The sequence below is a fragment of the Chrysemys picta genome, chromosome 10, assembly GCF_011386835.1.
Source record: "Chrysemys picta bellii isolate R12L10 chromosome 10, ASM1138683v2, whole genome shotgun sequence".
Classification (NCBI taxonomy): Eukaryota; Metazoa; Chordata; order Testudines; family Emydidae; genus Chrysemys; species Chrysemys picta.
In genome coordinates, this window is record NC_088800.1 from 76,230,992 (window position 1) to 76,248,006 (window position 17,015).

General features: G+C 48.7%; 1 protein-coding gene across 7 annotated transcripts in view; it reads right to left on the bottom strand.

Moving 5' to 3' along the window:
* Positions 1-17,015, bottom strand: part of INTS1 (integrator complex subunit 1) — a 51,254-nt gene that overhangs the window by 20,713 nt on the left and 13,526 nt on the right. For 5 of the 7 annotated variants that reach the window (XR_010591199.1, XR_010591201.1, XR_010591200.1 and 2 more), the window contains exons 17-40: positions 16,883-16,974; positions 16,452-16,512; positions 15,832-16,029; positions 15,373-15,502; positions 14,880-15,059; positions 14,642-14,791; positions 13,531-13,710; positions 13,217-13,321; positions 11,992-12,159; positions 11,750-11,861; positions 9,649-9,807; positions 7,955-8,101; positions 7,455-7,553; positions 6,886-7,010; positions 5,980-6,234; positions 5,725-5,884; positions 4,801-4,941; positions 4,162-4,342; positions 3,957-4,080; positions 3,063-3,193; positions 2,841-2,928; positions 1,892-2,118; positions 766-889; positions 84-217 (exon numbers count right to left, since the gene is read on the bottom strand). Coding sequence is in view for 2 of the 7 variants with exons in the window: in XM_065560055.1 (XP_065416127.1) it covers positions 84-217; positions 766-889; positions 1,892-2,118; positions 2,841-2,928; positions 3,063-3,193; positions 3,957-4,080; positions 4,162-4,342; positions 4,801-4,941; positions 5,725-5,884; positions 5,980-6,234; positions 6,886-7,010; positions 7,455-7,553; positions 7,955-8,101; positions 9,649-9,807; positions 11,750-11,861; positions 11,992-12,159; positions 13,217-13,321; positions 13,531-13,710; positions 14,642-14,791; positions 14,880-15,059; positions 15,373-15,502; positions 15,832-16,029; positions 16,452-16,512; positions 16,883-16,974 (3,471 nt within the window). In the remaining 5 variants the exon portion in view is untranslated. The remainder of the gene's footprint in view (positions 1-83; positions 218-765; positions 890-1,891; positions 2,119-2,840; positions 2,929-3,062; positions 3,194-3,956; positions 4,081-4,161; positions 4,343-4,800; positions 4,942-5,724; positions 5,885-5,979; positions 6,235-6,885; positions 7,011-7,454; positions 7,554-7,954; positions 8,102-9,648; positions 9,808-11,749; positions 11,862-11,991; positions 12,160-13,216; positions 13,322-13,530; positions 13,711-14,641; positions 14,792-14,879; positions 15,060-15,372; positions 15,503-15,831; positions 16,030-16,451; positions 16,513-16,882; positions 16,975-17,015) is intronic. The other 2 variants (XR_010591203.1, XR_010591202.1) reach the window with 1 other exon arrangement.

Consider the following 17,015-nt stretch of genomic DNA (forward strand, 5'->3'; position numbering starts at 1 on the left):
CGTTCTGGAGCGAGTGCTAATACTGACACAGCGTCCAGCTGAAAAGGCTCCAGCCACAGGTCTGGTGAAGAGAAGGGCAGTACCTAAGCAGAAGGATGGGGTGAGCCACAGCTAGCTTCCTGCAGGCCATGTTGGCATCCCACACACGGCTCTCAGCGGACTTGGAATCGCTGGCTTCTGCGAGCAGGGTGATAAATCTGTGAACCAGGGCATCAAGCTAGAAAGAATCACAGTTAAGAAAACAAAGTTCAGTGGAGGAGCAAGTCTTCAGCCTATTGGTGGGGTTCCAAGTCTCCTTTTAAGTAGGGAGAGGGTTAAAACAAATTAAATTTGATTCTCAGGTAAAACTTGGGATAAGCCATCAACCTTCCAACCAGCAAGGGATCTCCGGTCCCAAGTCCCCAACAGCATGAAAGCAGGGACTGAAGGCTGCACATTTCTCCTTCTCAGATAACAAGGTGCCTAACATAATCTGGGAGAATGCAGGCGTGTTAATTAAGCCTTTCACACACAGGAAAAAACCTGCAGTCTTTGTATTGCCAGGGTTTAGACAAGGACAAAATGTTAAAAGTCCAGTGTGTTCTGGAGTTGAGGCAAGCGGAAGGTGGGAGCTCCACATGGGATCACGGTGAAGGCGGCTACAGTCCAAGGCAGTGTGTTCGTTCTTTTTGCCACCTGCCTATCAACTCAGCTCCCATGCTCGTCACATAGACTTAAAGAACGGAGAAGCATACTCTGTTGCCTCTATGTCCCTTTACTCCTTACTTTGCAGGTACTGCTGTCTGCAGTCCCTTCCCTGGTCAGCAGTGTCTCAGGCATGGGCACGAGGAGCTCTGGCAGCTGCAGGTAGATCTGCAGGAGAAGGTCCTGGCAGCGTTTTCCCACTGAGCTGAAAGAGAAAAGAGATGACAATACACGGTTACATTCCTAGGCCCAGGAGAGAGTGTCTGACGCGTATCAGAGAACTTAATATCCACACTCAGCTCCTCCCCAGCTGCACATACTGACAACCACCACCGTGCCGCTGTCTTACTAGCACTGCGCTCTTCGATAGCCTTCTTAGAGCTGCCTGCTTTTCAGAGCAGTTCCATGGAGCTTTTCAGTGAGACTGCCTCCGCTTCCCTAGCAGAAAGCACCGCAATTGTAAAGCTGCCACTGGGCATATGGCAACCAGCAAATCCCTCTTAAAATCCCAGAAAGCAGAGTTTCCGCACAACATCCGTGTTAAAAATGCAAATCCTACCATCAAAGAGCGAATCCCTCATTTAAAAAGTAATTGTAGTCAAAAGTCATTATACAAAATGGCCCATTCTGACTCAGCACACCTGCTCTCCACGTGGCGGAGTCGCATCCTGCATCAGCAGGGGGACAGACCAGATAACCTAGAAAAGTCTTTTCCAGCTCTACCATAGAGGAGTCCAGGGTTTAGATTGGCTAGATTTACTGACGTATATGTGCTCTCTTCCTGTTAGCACTGCAGAGGCCATATCGCTACAGAGAGCGGGATGGGCTCCATTCTGCCTTCAGCACTATCATCAAAACAGTCAGCTCGGTTCCAGCTGCAGAACGGCTTACCAGTGACAGTGTTCCAGGTAGAGAGAACATCACGTGACTTGCAGGGCTGGCAGCTAGAAACACAATTTTGATTTGTAAAATGGAGCAATCTGATCTTGAATTATAAAAGAGAGAAATACAGATGCCCATAGTGTCACATTCAGAGTCAAAATGTTTCCAAGCTGACACGAAGGTAACAGATCGGGCAGTTTCCAGAGGCAATCCGAAATGCAGCAATCCTAGCAAAGCAGCCTCGGCAAGTCTCATTTGGGTCACCTGGCTGCCCAAATAGCCACCTAAATAACTGCCAAGCTGCCGTTCGTTTTGGCATCCTCACCTGCTGCCCCACTGCTGGATACAGCCCGTCAGATACTCTGTTACTTTTTTAATACTCTCTAGGTCTCCATGACAACAGCTGAGCAACAGGGGTAGCCGTGATTGGATGAGCGTGCAGGAGGCTTCCTCTGTATTCTGGCTTCTGGTTTCCGCCTCAGCCAAGATCAGCTCAACCAAACTGATCAACTCTGACGCCTTTAACTGAAGCACAAACTCCTCTCGACGTTTCTGTAACACAGCACAGACACTCTCAAGGTGAGTCCCTGGGCAAGGGCTGGCTAATAACCTTAGTCACATGCTCTCAAACAGGAAGATAATCTTTTACATGACAAAAACTCCCTTTGTACCTTAAAAATTGCACCATGCCCAGGGCTGGGAAACCAGGCAAAATATAATCCCTCACCCACCCCCAAAAATGAGGGGCTTTGCACCTCCTTTCTGTACCCCAATTTTTCACAATGCATCTACTTCCATCCTTTGGCATCTGGCTAGGAAAGAACTGACAATTCATCCACTACACAAACTGGGACAAAGAGCTCCCCATTGGGGGTGGCTTGCACTCCCCAACCCAAAGGGGGAATTATTCTTTCACTCCATCTGTACTTGCCTGCCGGGCAGTTAGTTCTGCAAAGGTATAGCTATGTGGCTACATTTTCACTAAACTCCTAACAGTCTCTGCAAGAGCTACAACTAGACACTTGTTTTGCTGCAGTAAAAGTTTTACCTCTGGGCAAATTCACATTTATTTGCATCAGTTCTGAACCAAAACTGTGAATCACCATCTCCATATATAACTGTAGCACAGCAGATTACAAATGTGCTGGGGAGCAGGCAGCAAATCTGCTATTATACACCTGGGTCCCCCAAAACACCATGGAAAATCAGGCAGTATGAAAAGCACCTTCCCTTCTCCCATCCTGAGAGGGACTGTGCAGGATTTAAACCACTACCTGAGGAGTTCTCTGGTCCCTTCCCTGCCAGATCCGAGGGATGTGAATACAGGCCCACAAGAAATCTAAGGATGCGGTCGGGTCAAACCTGCCAGAAGACAGAAAAATGTCAATGGGTACAAGAGCAAGTTTGAGATTAGAGACGCCATAGCCCTGAGTCGATAGATTCTACAAATCACTAGTGCTTTGGAAGAATACAATATTGGTACCTGAAAGACTCACCTTTGCTCCCGGTTTTTGCAAAGCAGAATCCTGATGCACTGGTGCAGTGTTGTCCAGCTGGACTGGTGAGTGAGGAGAGCCAACAGATATGGGCGAAAAGAGGGCATCTGAGACCCAGAATAACCTTTAGTCTGGAGAGAACAGGGAGAGATGGAAATATGAATCCATTTTAGGACACTTAGGTAGAGGGGGTAGGAGTAGCACAGGAGGGCTCAGATACACTTAGAACTGAGGATAAAGATTGTGCATGGAACATGGAAAATGAGGACTAGAGAGGCAGTGAAGCCTAACAGTTAGAGCAAGTGATCAGAAGCCAAGACTGATGGGTTCCAGTCTTGACTCTGGCCCTGCATGTTCCTGGGCAAGTAATCCTCTCCAAACCTCTGTTTGCCCATCTGTAAAATGGTGAGAAAGTCCACAACAGACCTGTGGCTAAGTTAAGTAACTGATATCTGTACAGTGCTGAGAGAGCCTGGCAGAAGGGGGCTACAGAAATGCCAAGATTCCAGGATGGCAGTGATATGGAGTGCAAAATCCCACCCAGAGAAGAATTCACTACAGGCCCTCAGAGACAGACTGTCCTGCTCTGGAATTGGCATCACTGTGTATAGCAGTGAGCTCCAACCTTTTTATGCCCAAGATCACTTTTTGAATTTAAGGGCAACCCAGGATCTATCCCGCCCCTTCCCCGAGGGCCCTCCCACTAGGGAGATCCTCTAGGATCGACCATTCGATCGTGATTAACTGGGTGACCACTGGTGTACGGAGTGCTCTTATCAGTGGAGCAGAACAGACCATTTCTCCCACTAGCTAGTCCAGTGGAAGAGACTTGAAGGCTGCGACTCAAGAAAGGAGCTTCTGTTTAAGATTAATTCCTGGCTGAGAGATTCTTACCTTGTTCCAAGAGAACAGCAACTTCTGCTGGAGGTCTGGGCAGCTGCTGATTACTTCAGGGTCCAGCATCTCCAGCCAGTCATTGAGAAGGCCTGAGGAGGGCCCTAGACGAGCAGCTTCAGCACTAAGAGCACAGTACAAATATCAGGAAAAGTGCCACAAAACCAGACAGAGAGTGACCAATACCAACTACCCCAAGACTTACCTGCTGCTATCCAACTCCTTCTTCACAGGTGTCTCCTCTTTCTCCTGGAGCAGCAGAGAGCTCACCACAGCAATTGGTCTCATGGCAGGGAACCTGGCTGTGGTCTCAATCGTAACCGAGAAGAGGACAGTCAGAAGCTCCTCCAGATAAGGAGAGCGTGTTTCAATCAGACCCTGAAGGACTAACAGAGGGAGAAAGAGAGACTTCTCTCAGAGGCTTTGGGAGGCAGCAGGAAGTTGGTGAGCCAGATGATTGTACCTTTCATGAAGCCAGTTAGTATTGCACTCCCTTAGAGTGAATCTCAGTGGGAGACAAGGCAGTCTTGGAACTGCCCTCTTTCTACAGAAGTTATGGATACTCTACTATTCACTATGGAAGCAGCACCCAGCAGTATGCGGTGTTCCTCAGTTCCTGTCCCTGTCCCAAGCAGCTTATAAACCAATATGACAGAATGCAACAAAAGGAGGTAAAATGAGACAGGAGCAACCTTCCAGTAGGTCAGAACCCTTGATCCAGGAGACCAAAGGCAGTCTCCCCAGCTCTGCACTCCCACCAAGCAGTGGAGCAAGCATGCACATCTCTGTTCTGTCCCCAATACCAATGGCAGTTCCAGAAGGCAGGGCGGAAGGGTAGCCATACCTTTGCTGATGAGTTCTGGCTCCACATTACACTTCTCTCCAGATTTCAGGGTTGCAATGATGGCTCGTACAGTGGAGCTGATCACATCAGGATCACGACGGAATGCCAGTGCTTCTGCCAGGTGCAGGAACCCACCTCGAACTGCAGGGAATCACAGCATCAGTACCACTAAGCCACACCAGGGTCCTCCTTTAATCAGTCAGCCAGCCGTGCCGTGGCTTCTTTCATACAAACACTTCACATGACTCCTCTTTCTAAGAGCTTAACATCTGAAACCTGCACACACTAGCACTTTCAGCCCATCAAACCCCCACCCCCCCGCACTGAGAGTGCTGGTGCCAGCTTCACAAGCATATATGTCTAGGAGACCCTATGGTCAACCCGAAGGCAGTTAAGTCCAAACCTCAAGCTTGTACTTTCGGCTGTGCTCTCCGGATCCCCCAGCCTTGGAACTCTGGCCAGATGATGGACAGCAAAACAAACAATGGGGTGGAACTGTGTCACCTTGCAGTCTCTTGCCAGTGTTCAATCAAGGACAACTACTTACACATCAGCAACTCTGATTTCCACAGTCCTGAGATTCCCTCCAATCCCACTGACCTATGCTCTAAGAAGCCATCAGCTGATGGGCCTTCATCGCAAATCATCCTAATGATGAATCGTTTTGGCTGTGTCCTGTCCCTATTAATGCCGCTCGAACAACATGTGGACACAAGCACAACCTAATCTCCCCCTTTCTTTTTCAGTCTGAGGAGTTTCTATATTGCTCACCACATGCTGAAACAATGACAGTCCACCTCATTTCATTCTCAGAAAGGGGGTGGAAAAACAGCCACAATGGACTTAGGATCAGGTTCTGATTTTGACCCTTCTCTGTCCCACTTTGTCCACTCCGGGATGCACACTCTGCTTAATGCCTCTTACCATCACTGATCCTATGCCTTGAAGAGTACTGCACAGCAAAGGACTTGAGCTGAGCATGCAGAGGTCCATCTTCCACAGCAGGATTCTCCAGCCACTGCAGCATCTGCATGAGGACTTTAAAGAAGAGCGAGGAGAAGGCGGTGTCCTGGGGTACGCAGCGCTGGGGAGAGAACACCAAAGGTTACAGTTGTAAAGCTAGGGAAGGTGCAGCCGGGAGTCCTGGTGGTGGGGAGTGTTTATACAAAGGTGACTCACCTGGTACTGGCACAGCTGACGCATCAGTGGGCAGGAGATAAAGTGGTTTCGGTGCATGGCCATCACGAGAGCCCCGCTATGTGGAGAGTTCATCAAGGCTGCCACTGCCTGGAGAAGACGCACTGAAATCCCTGTCACCTGTGTGTTCCCTTGGCGGATGCGAGCCAATTCCTGACCCAGTGCCTGCTGTAACGCCAGGGAGATCGGGCGCGGGTTTGAATTCTGCCACCGGGGATCCGGGTTCAGTGGGAACAGCTGACAGAATATTGGAAGACAGCAGGCTTGTATGAGAACAAAAACAAAAGGATCATCTGCACAACAACAGTCACTGCCTCAGGGGACTGGTTACATAGGGTTGTTCCCTGAAACGGAGAAATCACACTTGGCTCTGACCGTATACACTAGAGGGAACCAAACACTCCCTTCTTTCCAAATATTTTAGGGACCTAGGGAGGAACAGGCAAAGCAGTGTCTACATAGATCAAATAAGACTACTGGTACTAATACCCTGCATTTACACAGCAACTATTGTCCAAGGATCCACAAGCACTTCAAAAATATTACCAAATTAAGCCTGTAGAGCTACACAGATAGGGAAACTGAGGCACAGAGCAGTTAAGTGACTTGCCCACAAAACTACTAGTGGAAGAACTAGGTCTCAACCTCATGCTCTAACCAGAAGATCTTTCCATCAGTAATTCCATTATCTTTAAAACAGCATGGGCCCCACCACCAAAGACTTATAACTCCCTCCCCCCAAGCACTGTGAAAGCAAGTGTTCAGAGTCAGGCTTAGAATGTAGGTATTGGGTCTGGAAAAGGCACTGCAGCTGTTGGGCCCAGGGACACAGAAGGGGAGCAGCTGCAGACAAACCTATTCTCTAAATGACAGATGCAGTAGCAATACCTGAAGAAACATGCCCGCCAGGTCATCCTCAGGACCTAGGACCCGGATCTGAGTCAAGGCCCGGATCCTGCTCTGTCCTTGTGGGGTCTCAGGACTAGTTTTGGGCTTTGGAGTGTCAGCACTGTCTGCAGGGAGATTAAAGGAACACTGTTATAGGCAAGAGTTACCAATTGGGGCCCAAATGAAGAGATTTGCCCCAGTTTTACAGACCCCAAACCAGTAGAAAGGTAAACAGCAGCCTTTTCTCCTTAGAGCAAACATGAGGAGCTAAACAACAATGAGAAAAATCCAAGGGTAGAATTTGTTGTAATAAAATCCTCCAGAGAAACCAGAATTCCTCTCCTAGCCCAGGAGTGGAGATAAGGAAGTTCTAGCTGGGGCTGGTGTCCATTGGTGGAGCAGTTTGTAGGAAGGGGACTGATCTCCTCTTTCAGCCTGGGAGCAGCCTGAAGGACAACAAAGCAACCCACACTTCAGAAAGACAGACTGGGTCTGGGTCTGACACAGGCTGAGGTGGAGGATTGGTCAGTTCTTTGTTGTGAGAGTGATTAGTGTATGTTGTGCAATACCTCGACGTGTTGGCAGGGAGGTGGTGAGCAGGGAGTGGAAGGTCTGCCCCCCCGTAGCTCCTCTCTCATGCTGAACCTCTACGAGATGAGCCATGTAATCTGAAAAAGAACAAAATATGACGCTAGATACAAGATGCTGCCATGTGGACAGCTCCCATTCTGCAGGGAATTTACACACCCCTCTGCATTCCGAGTAAGCAGAGAAACCCCAGCAAGAACAAACCCTGTTTCCAAGACAACCAGAAATCACCCCCAAACAATCCCCAATCTCTCCCGAGCCAAGCTAGAAAATGCTACACCCTTGAGAAACACATTCCAAGCCTACTCAGACAGGTCCCCATGGACAGCAATGGCTGCTAAGGTGGCCTTGACAGAGGTCAGGCTGAGCTATCTTGGATCCTACAAGGAAGCTGCAAAATTATTCAGGCTAACAAAGGAGGTTTTAAACAGCAGGTCTACAAAGAGACAGATTCCCAGACAGCCTAATCTTAAGATCTTACTCTTGTCCATGATGTTCTGCTCCAGCGTCTGTGGGTCGTGGGACACTGCCTGATCCAGGTACTGCAGGAGTTTACTCATACTGGAGACTGGGATCCCAAAGGACTGAACAAAGAGAAGCAGTTGCTGCGGTTCCAGATCCTGCAATGCTGAAACACACACATGGCCAATCAGAATCCTCAGGTTTCTGAGTCACTCACATATAGGACGACATGTTCGTTAGCAGGTCCATGGGGTTTTGGACACGCCATCAGTAACACCTTTACTAACAGGGCTGCACAGGACCTCAAGCCAACACTGACAGCTGCTTATGGGTTTCTCTTGGCCCTATACAGACTCTGCACATATTTTCCTTCTTATTGCATTCTCCAGTTAATTCACTCCAGGGTTAATTTGATCAAAACCTCAGGAACCAAATCATTTGTATTAAAAATAACTGCCACCCTCTCTGTTGATGGCCGCAGGCAGGAATTATTGAATAATTCAATCACTGGTGAGAGAGAGCTGTCATTTAATTAGTAAGGAAGGGACAAAACCTCTGAATGCAAAGCACAGACGGCAACGAAGAGCCACCTGATGCTAAAAGATGCAGCTATCCGTTATATTATTCAGGGACTGCTACTGACATTGTAAGCGTTATCATGTGCTATGCAAGCTGTGATATGCACTCGCCCGAGTGGTCAGAGGTATGTTTTCAGCAGCTTAATTCAGTCAAAGGACTAGAAATGGATTTGGTTTAAGTAAAAGGAAGGTCCTCTAATTCCACATCCCTTGCCCCCTTTAAAATAAATGGTAGGGCTCAATAGTCAAGCTGGCAGTACAATCCTAAGACGACTTTAGAGGCCGAACAGTTCCCTGGCCTGGTGCAAATTCCAAAACCACAGTCAGTGCAAGACAGGCCTGGACAGAGCTCAGAGGTAAGCAGAAAGAACAGCCTGCACTGTGCCAGGGCCCTTGATGATGGAGTGGAGAGCTGCCTAGAGAAGGCTCCCCGCACCCTCCCTCGATTGAATGCTGCTGTTTATTCACCTTCCACTTGGATTGAATTGCAGGAGCCTGACGCTAGTTGGCCCCAGGCCTTAAATGCTTTATACTAATCTCCATGTACCAGTGCACCCGTCCCCCCGGAAGAGAAAGAGATTGTACGTAGACAACACAGACTAGCATATAAGGGGTAAGTGAAGAGTTTACACCAGTGGTTCTCAACCTATTTACCATTGTGGGCCACATATGCAGTTCTCTCTGTGTTATGTGGGTTGCATCCACACAATATATATACTACCTGTACGGCCCTGAGGATATCACATGGGCCGCAGCTGTGTGATGATTGGGCCCCCCGCGGCCTGAGAACCACTGGTCTACACACATGTCCCCACTTGGACTGGCTCAAAGTCCGTAAGTCTCTGTTGGAGGGCAGTGGAAGCCCTTTAGCATACAGCCTAGTGAACAAAGGCAAGAGGCCTGTGCTTGGAGCCTCTCTGCTGAAAAGAAAAATTCAAATCTCCTAACAACAGACACGCCCCTCTATCCCTCCACTCATCTCTTGGGCCCCCAACAGAGGTATCTACAGCACCTATGGGATGAAAACTGCTGAGCTCTCAAAGGAGCTGGGCTAATTTTTCAATGCAGCATTTCCAAATCTTTCATTGGCTTTGGCAACCCAACCCCCAGCACGTATCCCTTGGGCCCCACTCACCTGCATCCACTAGGCGAGGGACCTCCGAGCGGATCATGCGCAGCTTCAGCCAGTCAGGAAGCAGCAGGGCCTCCTCTGAAGTGTCAACAAGAAAGGCAGTGGGGAGGGGCTTCTTCTCTGGGAACCAAATGTCCAGCAAGGCGCAAAAGTCACCTTCCCCTGCATAGCAGAACAGTTACAAAAGTTATTCCACATGCATATTATACATGCTGATATACCCCACCCTTCTCAGCGTAAACCAGGTCACTTCCTTGCTGAGAGGCCACAAACAACCATTCTGTTTCAGCAACAAAAGACAAGCTTAAATTTGGTAAGAGGAATGTGAGTCATATGCCAAATGGCCTGGCTCTCACGCTACACTGGGGAAGAGAGTTCCCATCAGTATCTTTAAAATTGGCTGCTGCCAATAAAAACAATGTTCAAACATAACCCGCTGAACTGAACAATGGATCTGAAATGTGCCCGACAGCTCCTAGGATATTTTGTGTTACTTGCTGAGCAGAGACAAGGTGCTTAAATCAAATAGAGAAAAAAGTAACATACATTTCTTTGTAATATTCACAGGCTCGCAACATGTCCAGAAAAACATGTATTTGTAAGCCCTGCACTCCCTGCCCCGTAAATCTCCTCTGGTTGCTGCTCTGAATTGTTGTCTAGTTTAGTATTTAGAATGCAAGCACTTTGGGGGAGATCCCTCGCAAACAAGGCATGTATCTTGTACACTGCTGGGCACTTCAGTTATAACAAACAGCAACAGAGAAGAATACAGACATTCCTGGCCCTAAAAGGGCTTACAGGAAAAGAGACAGGAATGGAGAAAGGTGGGACACACTGAGATTTGAGCCCGGATAACTTTCAAAGGCCCAAAGGGAAAGCTAGTCAATGGGCACCTCCCTCCCTCTTTGAAACTTTCCACAGCATTTGGAGTGGCTAAAACAACCCAGATGGGAGGAAGAGAGGACAAAAAGTAGATCATCATGGCTGGCAGAGTGGAGGGGAACTGGAAAAAAACAAGAAGAGAGGCAAACTATAAAATCATGAGTGGTATAGAGAAAGTAAACAAGGAAGTGTTATTTACTCCTTCTCATAATACAAGAACAAGGGGCCACCAAATGAAATTAATAGGTAGCAGGTCTAAAACAAACACAAGGAAGTATTTTTGCACGCAATGCACTGTCAACCTCTGGAACTCCTTGCCAGAGGTTGTTGTGAAGGCCAATACTATAACAGGGTGCAAAAGGGAGCTAGACAGATTCATGGAAGATAGGTCCATCAATGGCTATTAGCCAGGATGGGCAGGAATGGTGTCCCTAGCCTCTGTTTGCCAGAAGCTGGGATTGGGTGACAGGGCATGGAACACTTGATGATAACCTGTCTGTTCATTCCCTTTGGGGCACCTGGCATTGGCCACTGTCAGAGATAGGATACTCAGCTTGATGGACCTTTGGTCTGACCCAGTATGGCTGTTCTTATATTCTTATGTTAAACTCTACATCACACTTCTTAGTCCATGCTCCTTGGTTTCACAGCAAGCAGTGAGCTAGACATGACCGAGAGGCAATGAACCAGGGTTGGATGCAAGTTACTTCCACACATATGCCACGTAGCCAGGTATTTGGAGCGTCTAGTAAAGATGTAAAAGCAGTATGCAGAATTTTGAAGAGAGGTGGGTTTTGTTATCGGCTTTGATACAGACAGCTGAGGACTCTGCAGGGGGCACCAATCAATATCAGAGATGCCTCACAAGAAGGCAATTCCTCAAGCATAGGGCACAGGTCACTTGCAGGTTTAAACTAGAGTAAATGGTGGATTCTCTGTAACTTGAAGACGTTAAACCATGATTTGAGGATTTCAGTAACTCAGCCAGAGGTGAGGGGTCTATTTCAGGAGTGAGTAAGGTTCTGTGGCCTGCAAAGTGCGGGAAGTCACACTAGATGATCACGATGGTTCTGACTTTAAAGTCTAAGAGTCCTGGCTTCCTGAGCAGTGCAGGGTGAGGACCCAACTGCCTCCTTCTCCAGGATGGTGGAGGCTGGAGGAAGTTACATCCATGACTCAGAGCAGCGATTCATGTGAATCGGTTTCAATGCACATTACTAACCTTGAGGTGGTCCCAACGTCAGCAGAATGACCATCGCATGGACCACAAGAATGTGCATGGTGGCTGTTTCCCCACTAGTCCAGCGAAGGAACACCTGATCCTGGGACTCAGACTACAGGAGGGGAAAGCAAAATAAGTAACCATGAAAGAAAGCACAGAAATATGAATGCTAGGAGAGCCAGAGAGACGCAGACAGCCGGAGGGAAGAGAAGGACCCAAAGAAGATAGCGGGAGATGCTTACCCAGCTGTACACCTCCTCCCCTTCCTTGCTCTGGCGCATGCGCTTAACGTAGCAAGAGAAGATGGAGAGCAGAGCAACCAGCACTGCCTCTGACTCAGCAGAGTACGAGAGTTTCGAGAAGAGATGAGACATGATGGTGGAGCGTTCCACTATGAGCCTGGCCACGTCCTGCCGGGAGAAGAGACCTGTGAAAATCTTCACACGGGCTCACACTGGCACTCCTGCTTCACTCCCTAGCCCCCTCCACTTTGATTGCTGGAAAAGCTATTTGCCCACCGGGCCCTACCCTGGATCAGTCCACTGTCCATCTTGCCACATAAGGGCCACGAGGATGTTATGGATGGAACTGCAATCTTTGGATAGGTGCGCAACACTGGAGCAGGTGTAGCACAAATCATCTTCCTTCCTTACAACTGACAATGCCCCCTCTGCTATGGCATATCCCAATTTCCATACACCTATAGCACAGGAAGTGTTACCAGGTTTAAGTCAGGTGGAAGATTTGTCACAGTTGTTAGAGGACTCAGCGATCCCATGATGTTTGTTATATTTTAACAACAATCGTAAGTTAAGACACCTGAGCACGCGCGTGCACAGAGCCTGGAGACCAGCCCAGGAGGCAAAGAACGATTCAATAGATTCTCCATGAGACCCACGCCCCATCACTGGGCAATCACCAAGGCAGAACAGAACCCCCACAAAACGCAAGAAAGTGCTGGCAAGGCACCCTTTAAAATCTGTGAACAATGAAAGATGCCAAGTACCCAAGATGGCCCAAAGGATATTTTAAAAAATTCAGAACTCCTCTTTGATTACTACAAAATGTACCCGACTTGTCATGTTGTTAATGCCTCACTCCCAATTTCCCAACATTTATCATATACCTAGGTATTAATGGCAAACACTCTCCAGCTGGGTCCAGAGACTGCGCACTCTATCAGAGTGGGGATTATTTTTTTTTAAAACCAATCTATAGTCTCAAATTCACCATCCTATTGCGGATGGCTACCCACCTCCGAAAGTCATGTGCAGTCTGACTTCCAATGCGAGACACATGAAAGAAACAAGCCACCCCTGCGTGTGGCTTGTAAACTCATTAACAGTTTGTACAGGAAGCCTCTGGCTCAGTTATAACAGATCTCTAAGTTATGAGCCTGTGGTCGTTACAGTGCAGGGAGATGTGAGCTACAGTGTTTCCCTGTGATCCCTCAATCCCTTCTCTTACCAGAGAGAGGTCATTGTGCTGCCCCTGATCCTCTATGGGGGCGTGCTGGGATAGGTACACCAAATAAGCACTGATGGTCTGAGGATCGGTCTCCATGTGGATGGCCTGGAACGAGAGGTTTTCCGGTTAGTGATCATTAGACGATAGCAACAAGCAGTAACACGTTAGGGAACATCCCTTATCCCAATATACACACACATCCATTTGGTTCAGTTTACCATCAATAGGGCAGAGAACACTCTGCCTTCAGAGCAGACCATTCCTATCCCTGCCCCACCTCCCCAGTACCTCCAGTTGCTCCTAGTCAACTTTACCTGTTGCAAGGCAACAGATGTAGTTGCCCTAACACTGTCAAACAACGGCAGCCTCGGCAGGTCTCTTAGCAGCCACTGGTATCCCTGCAGGAGTTCAGAGTCACCAGAATCTTCCTCCATAGGGTGCTCTTTTTCCTCTCTATCACGCAATCCCCCTTCCGACAGCACCAAGGACAGACCCTGCAGGGAGATGTACAATGGACAAAGCCCATGTATATAAAGCAACAGCTGGGTTAGCATTTTCATACTGAACCATAAACCAAGAACCCCAAAGTGGAAACAGAGCTTCAAATTCCATCCACTAACAACCTGAAGGTGATGTGTATGCATCACAGAAAAAACATGGACTCCAGGTCACTGGGACCGGCCATTTGTGTTTTAGCAGCAACCAAAAGAACTCTCTACTTAACAGTTACTCTGAGAGAGGTTTCAGACTACTGTACAGCGTCATAACAATCAACATGGAACACATGCGAGGAGAGCACCTCTCTAGTGTCCTCATGGTACCATGTATGTTCAGAGAAGTCTGCAGTCAATAGCAGTTTCCCCATTTACATTCTATTGGGAGTACCCCAAGGATAATAACTGATGATTTCCCCAAGAGCCCCAGGATCTGCAGTCTGGATTCTGCACGCATAGGATCTGCACCTTAATCCCAGCTTAAGTGAACATACTCAAAAGGACATAAAAAGAAAAACCAGCTTCCGAACAGAGGTGGTGTTTTAACAGCAAAGAGCAACGATCAAGTTGGTACATTTAGAGAGACCTTGAGGTAGGCTACCCAGCAAGGGTGGCCTCCAATACACATCTTACTGTATTGCACCTGGACAATCTGCTCACTTGGAAGGACAGGACTCTGCAGCCCTGCCTGAGCAAAGGTGATAGCAAAGCGCCAGTGTCATTTGTGAGGTCCAGGAAACAGGAGGGAAGAGTTCAAATGGACAAACGAGGATGGAGCAAGGTTCTTGCCTTTAGCTAAAGCAGAAAATGAGGAACAACAGCCACATTCAAAAGCCCCTCCATGTCCAAGTGCTGTCTGAAGCCATGTAAGTGAGAGACTCTGCCCATCATTCCTGGAAAACCCAAACCAGTTACTGTCTGTTCTTCTTACCTTCATGGCCAGCACTCGGGAGGCCACCTGAGAGGAACTGAGGCGCCGCAGGAAGTAGTCCAGCACCTCACATGTGGTCTGCTCATCAGCTCTGGGGCCCAAGAGCAAGTCCTGTAGGCGCCCAAGCAGCTGCCTCTGCTTCTGCTGTCTCTGGAAAGAGAAGGTATCCATCCAATGAGATCATATCAGAACCAGGCCACTCAAATACCTGAAGCAACCAACCCAGGAGGCCACTTACCTGGCGTTTCTTGGCACGCTGTTCTTTACTTTCTCCCTCCTCCTCCTCCTCGCCTGAGGCAGATTCATCAGCAGCATCATGCAGCAGGAACTCACAAAGACATTGCACCGGAAGAACATCCAAGGAGCCCTCACTGGACTGAACCAGATCTGCTAACCATGGCATTGATTGGGATGAGGCCTAGGGAACAGGACAGATACAATGAAGGGCTGGAAAATCCAGGATCTCCTGCACATTTACCATTGCACTGACTGGTGAGGGTCTCCCATTAGTTCTCAAGCAGCAGAAGGCAATCCCCCCTGACCCTCCGGGGGAGAGAAATAAGCCACTTTTCCTTGCATCTGATTCATCTCCTGCTTTCTGCCCCCACAGGTCCCATAAACCCAGGCTTCAGGCCCCTGCATTACTGGGATACCTCCCTGCAGAAGCTCCCATGCTCCCTCCAAGCTACAGAGAGGCCAATTCCAGTCTCCCACATCCTCAGGAAACCCACCTGCCTCTGAATGATGTTGAGTAGAAAGTCTGGGTGGCGGCTGCGGCATAGGAGGTGTCCTAAGCGGAGGGACTGATTTAGGCTTTTCACCTGCTCCAGGACATGTGGCGGAGGTCTGCGTGGGGGGCCCCTGCCAGAGAAACAAGGAGGCTTTACACACAGCTAATCCCACCCTCACAAAGATACAGACATGCACTGACTCAACAGTGCATAAAACCCACACATGTGACAGAAGGGGTAGGAAGTGGTCCAAATGGAGAGGGCACATCTCATTGTGTTACACGGCCATCGAATCCTCTCTCACCTCGGCCAGTCACCACTACCTTCACCCACCTGAAGGCCTCTGCCTGGGGCTCTCTTCCGCCAAGTGAGATCTTCAGCCTTGTTTCTTCCTGTCTGAGGATGCCACTACAAGGGTGGGAACTCCCTGATTGTACCAGAATGGAGAAGACTACTCACTGGGGGTCCAGACTGGTGAGCTGGGACAGCAAGAGGCTGCTGCTCTCTGTAATAGTCTGCTTTGTAGATGCAGCAGCCAGATGACCCTCAAATGCAAGAATCTCCTGCTTTTCCCGCTGGGATATTTGGAGCTCACGATTAATCATTTCTGTGCGGGTCTCCTCATCCGTCAGAGTGCAGGGGGGATAGGAGTAATTACTGCGAAGAAGAGGCACAACAATTATTTGACCTTTGGTGCTATAAATTCTGCACTGAGCAAAGAGTCCAAATGCCAGACGGCATTTCTTGGTTCAACCAGACAGCATGAAAATACTAATGGACCTTCTGAATGTGGATGAAAAGCCAAGCCCTTTCCAACAAAACATGTCCTATGCATCCCTTGCTCTTACAGAGCCTGGCTTCACTGCCCATCAGGGACAGCTGAGGGAGGTGCCCTCGCTCTTTCTAGACTCCGCCACAGCTGCTGCCCAGCCAGTTTCACTTCCGTAAGCTTTGTGCTAAACCTTCTCTCCCCCTACCCCTCAGACAGAGAAAGGAAGAAGCCATCAGGTGCAAACTTGGTTCAGAAATCCGTTCTCTTCAGGAGTGGGATGAAATGGAAAGAGCTGAACAACACTCACTTAGTCATGACCATTTCCATGAGCATCTTTAGCGTGGGATACTCCTCCCAGGCAGCCAACCCTGCAACCCAGGAGAAAAGGGCAGTCAGAGGATTAGACACCCAGTCAGGATATTTGCCTAGATGTGTGTGCACGGAGCATACCACACTCCCTCCCCATCCCCCTCAGACTCGTTCCCTCACACACACAAACAGAACAGGGGCACTCACAACTAGTCCCCCTGCTCATCCTATGCTCCACCTGATCCAAATTCCTTCTAGACACGCCCCCAACCTGCAGAGCTCTGTTTACGCAGCGCATATGCATCAGCGTGGAGTCATGCAACAACAACATCTAGCCATCCTCATGTGCATCTTCAGCTGAGACAGCAGAGCCCCCTCTTGTGACACACTTCAGCTGCGCTGGTGCTCTGAGAAGTGCTCATAACTCACCAATGTTTTCAGGGTTGAATGCGGCCACTACCAGGAGGAGAGGCCAAGCCTTCCAGTAGAGGGTAGAGATGGCTAGGTTTGGAGGCTGATACCTGAAAAAGCCATTGGCAGAACCAAGTTATTTGTATTCAGA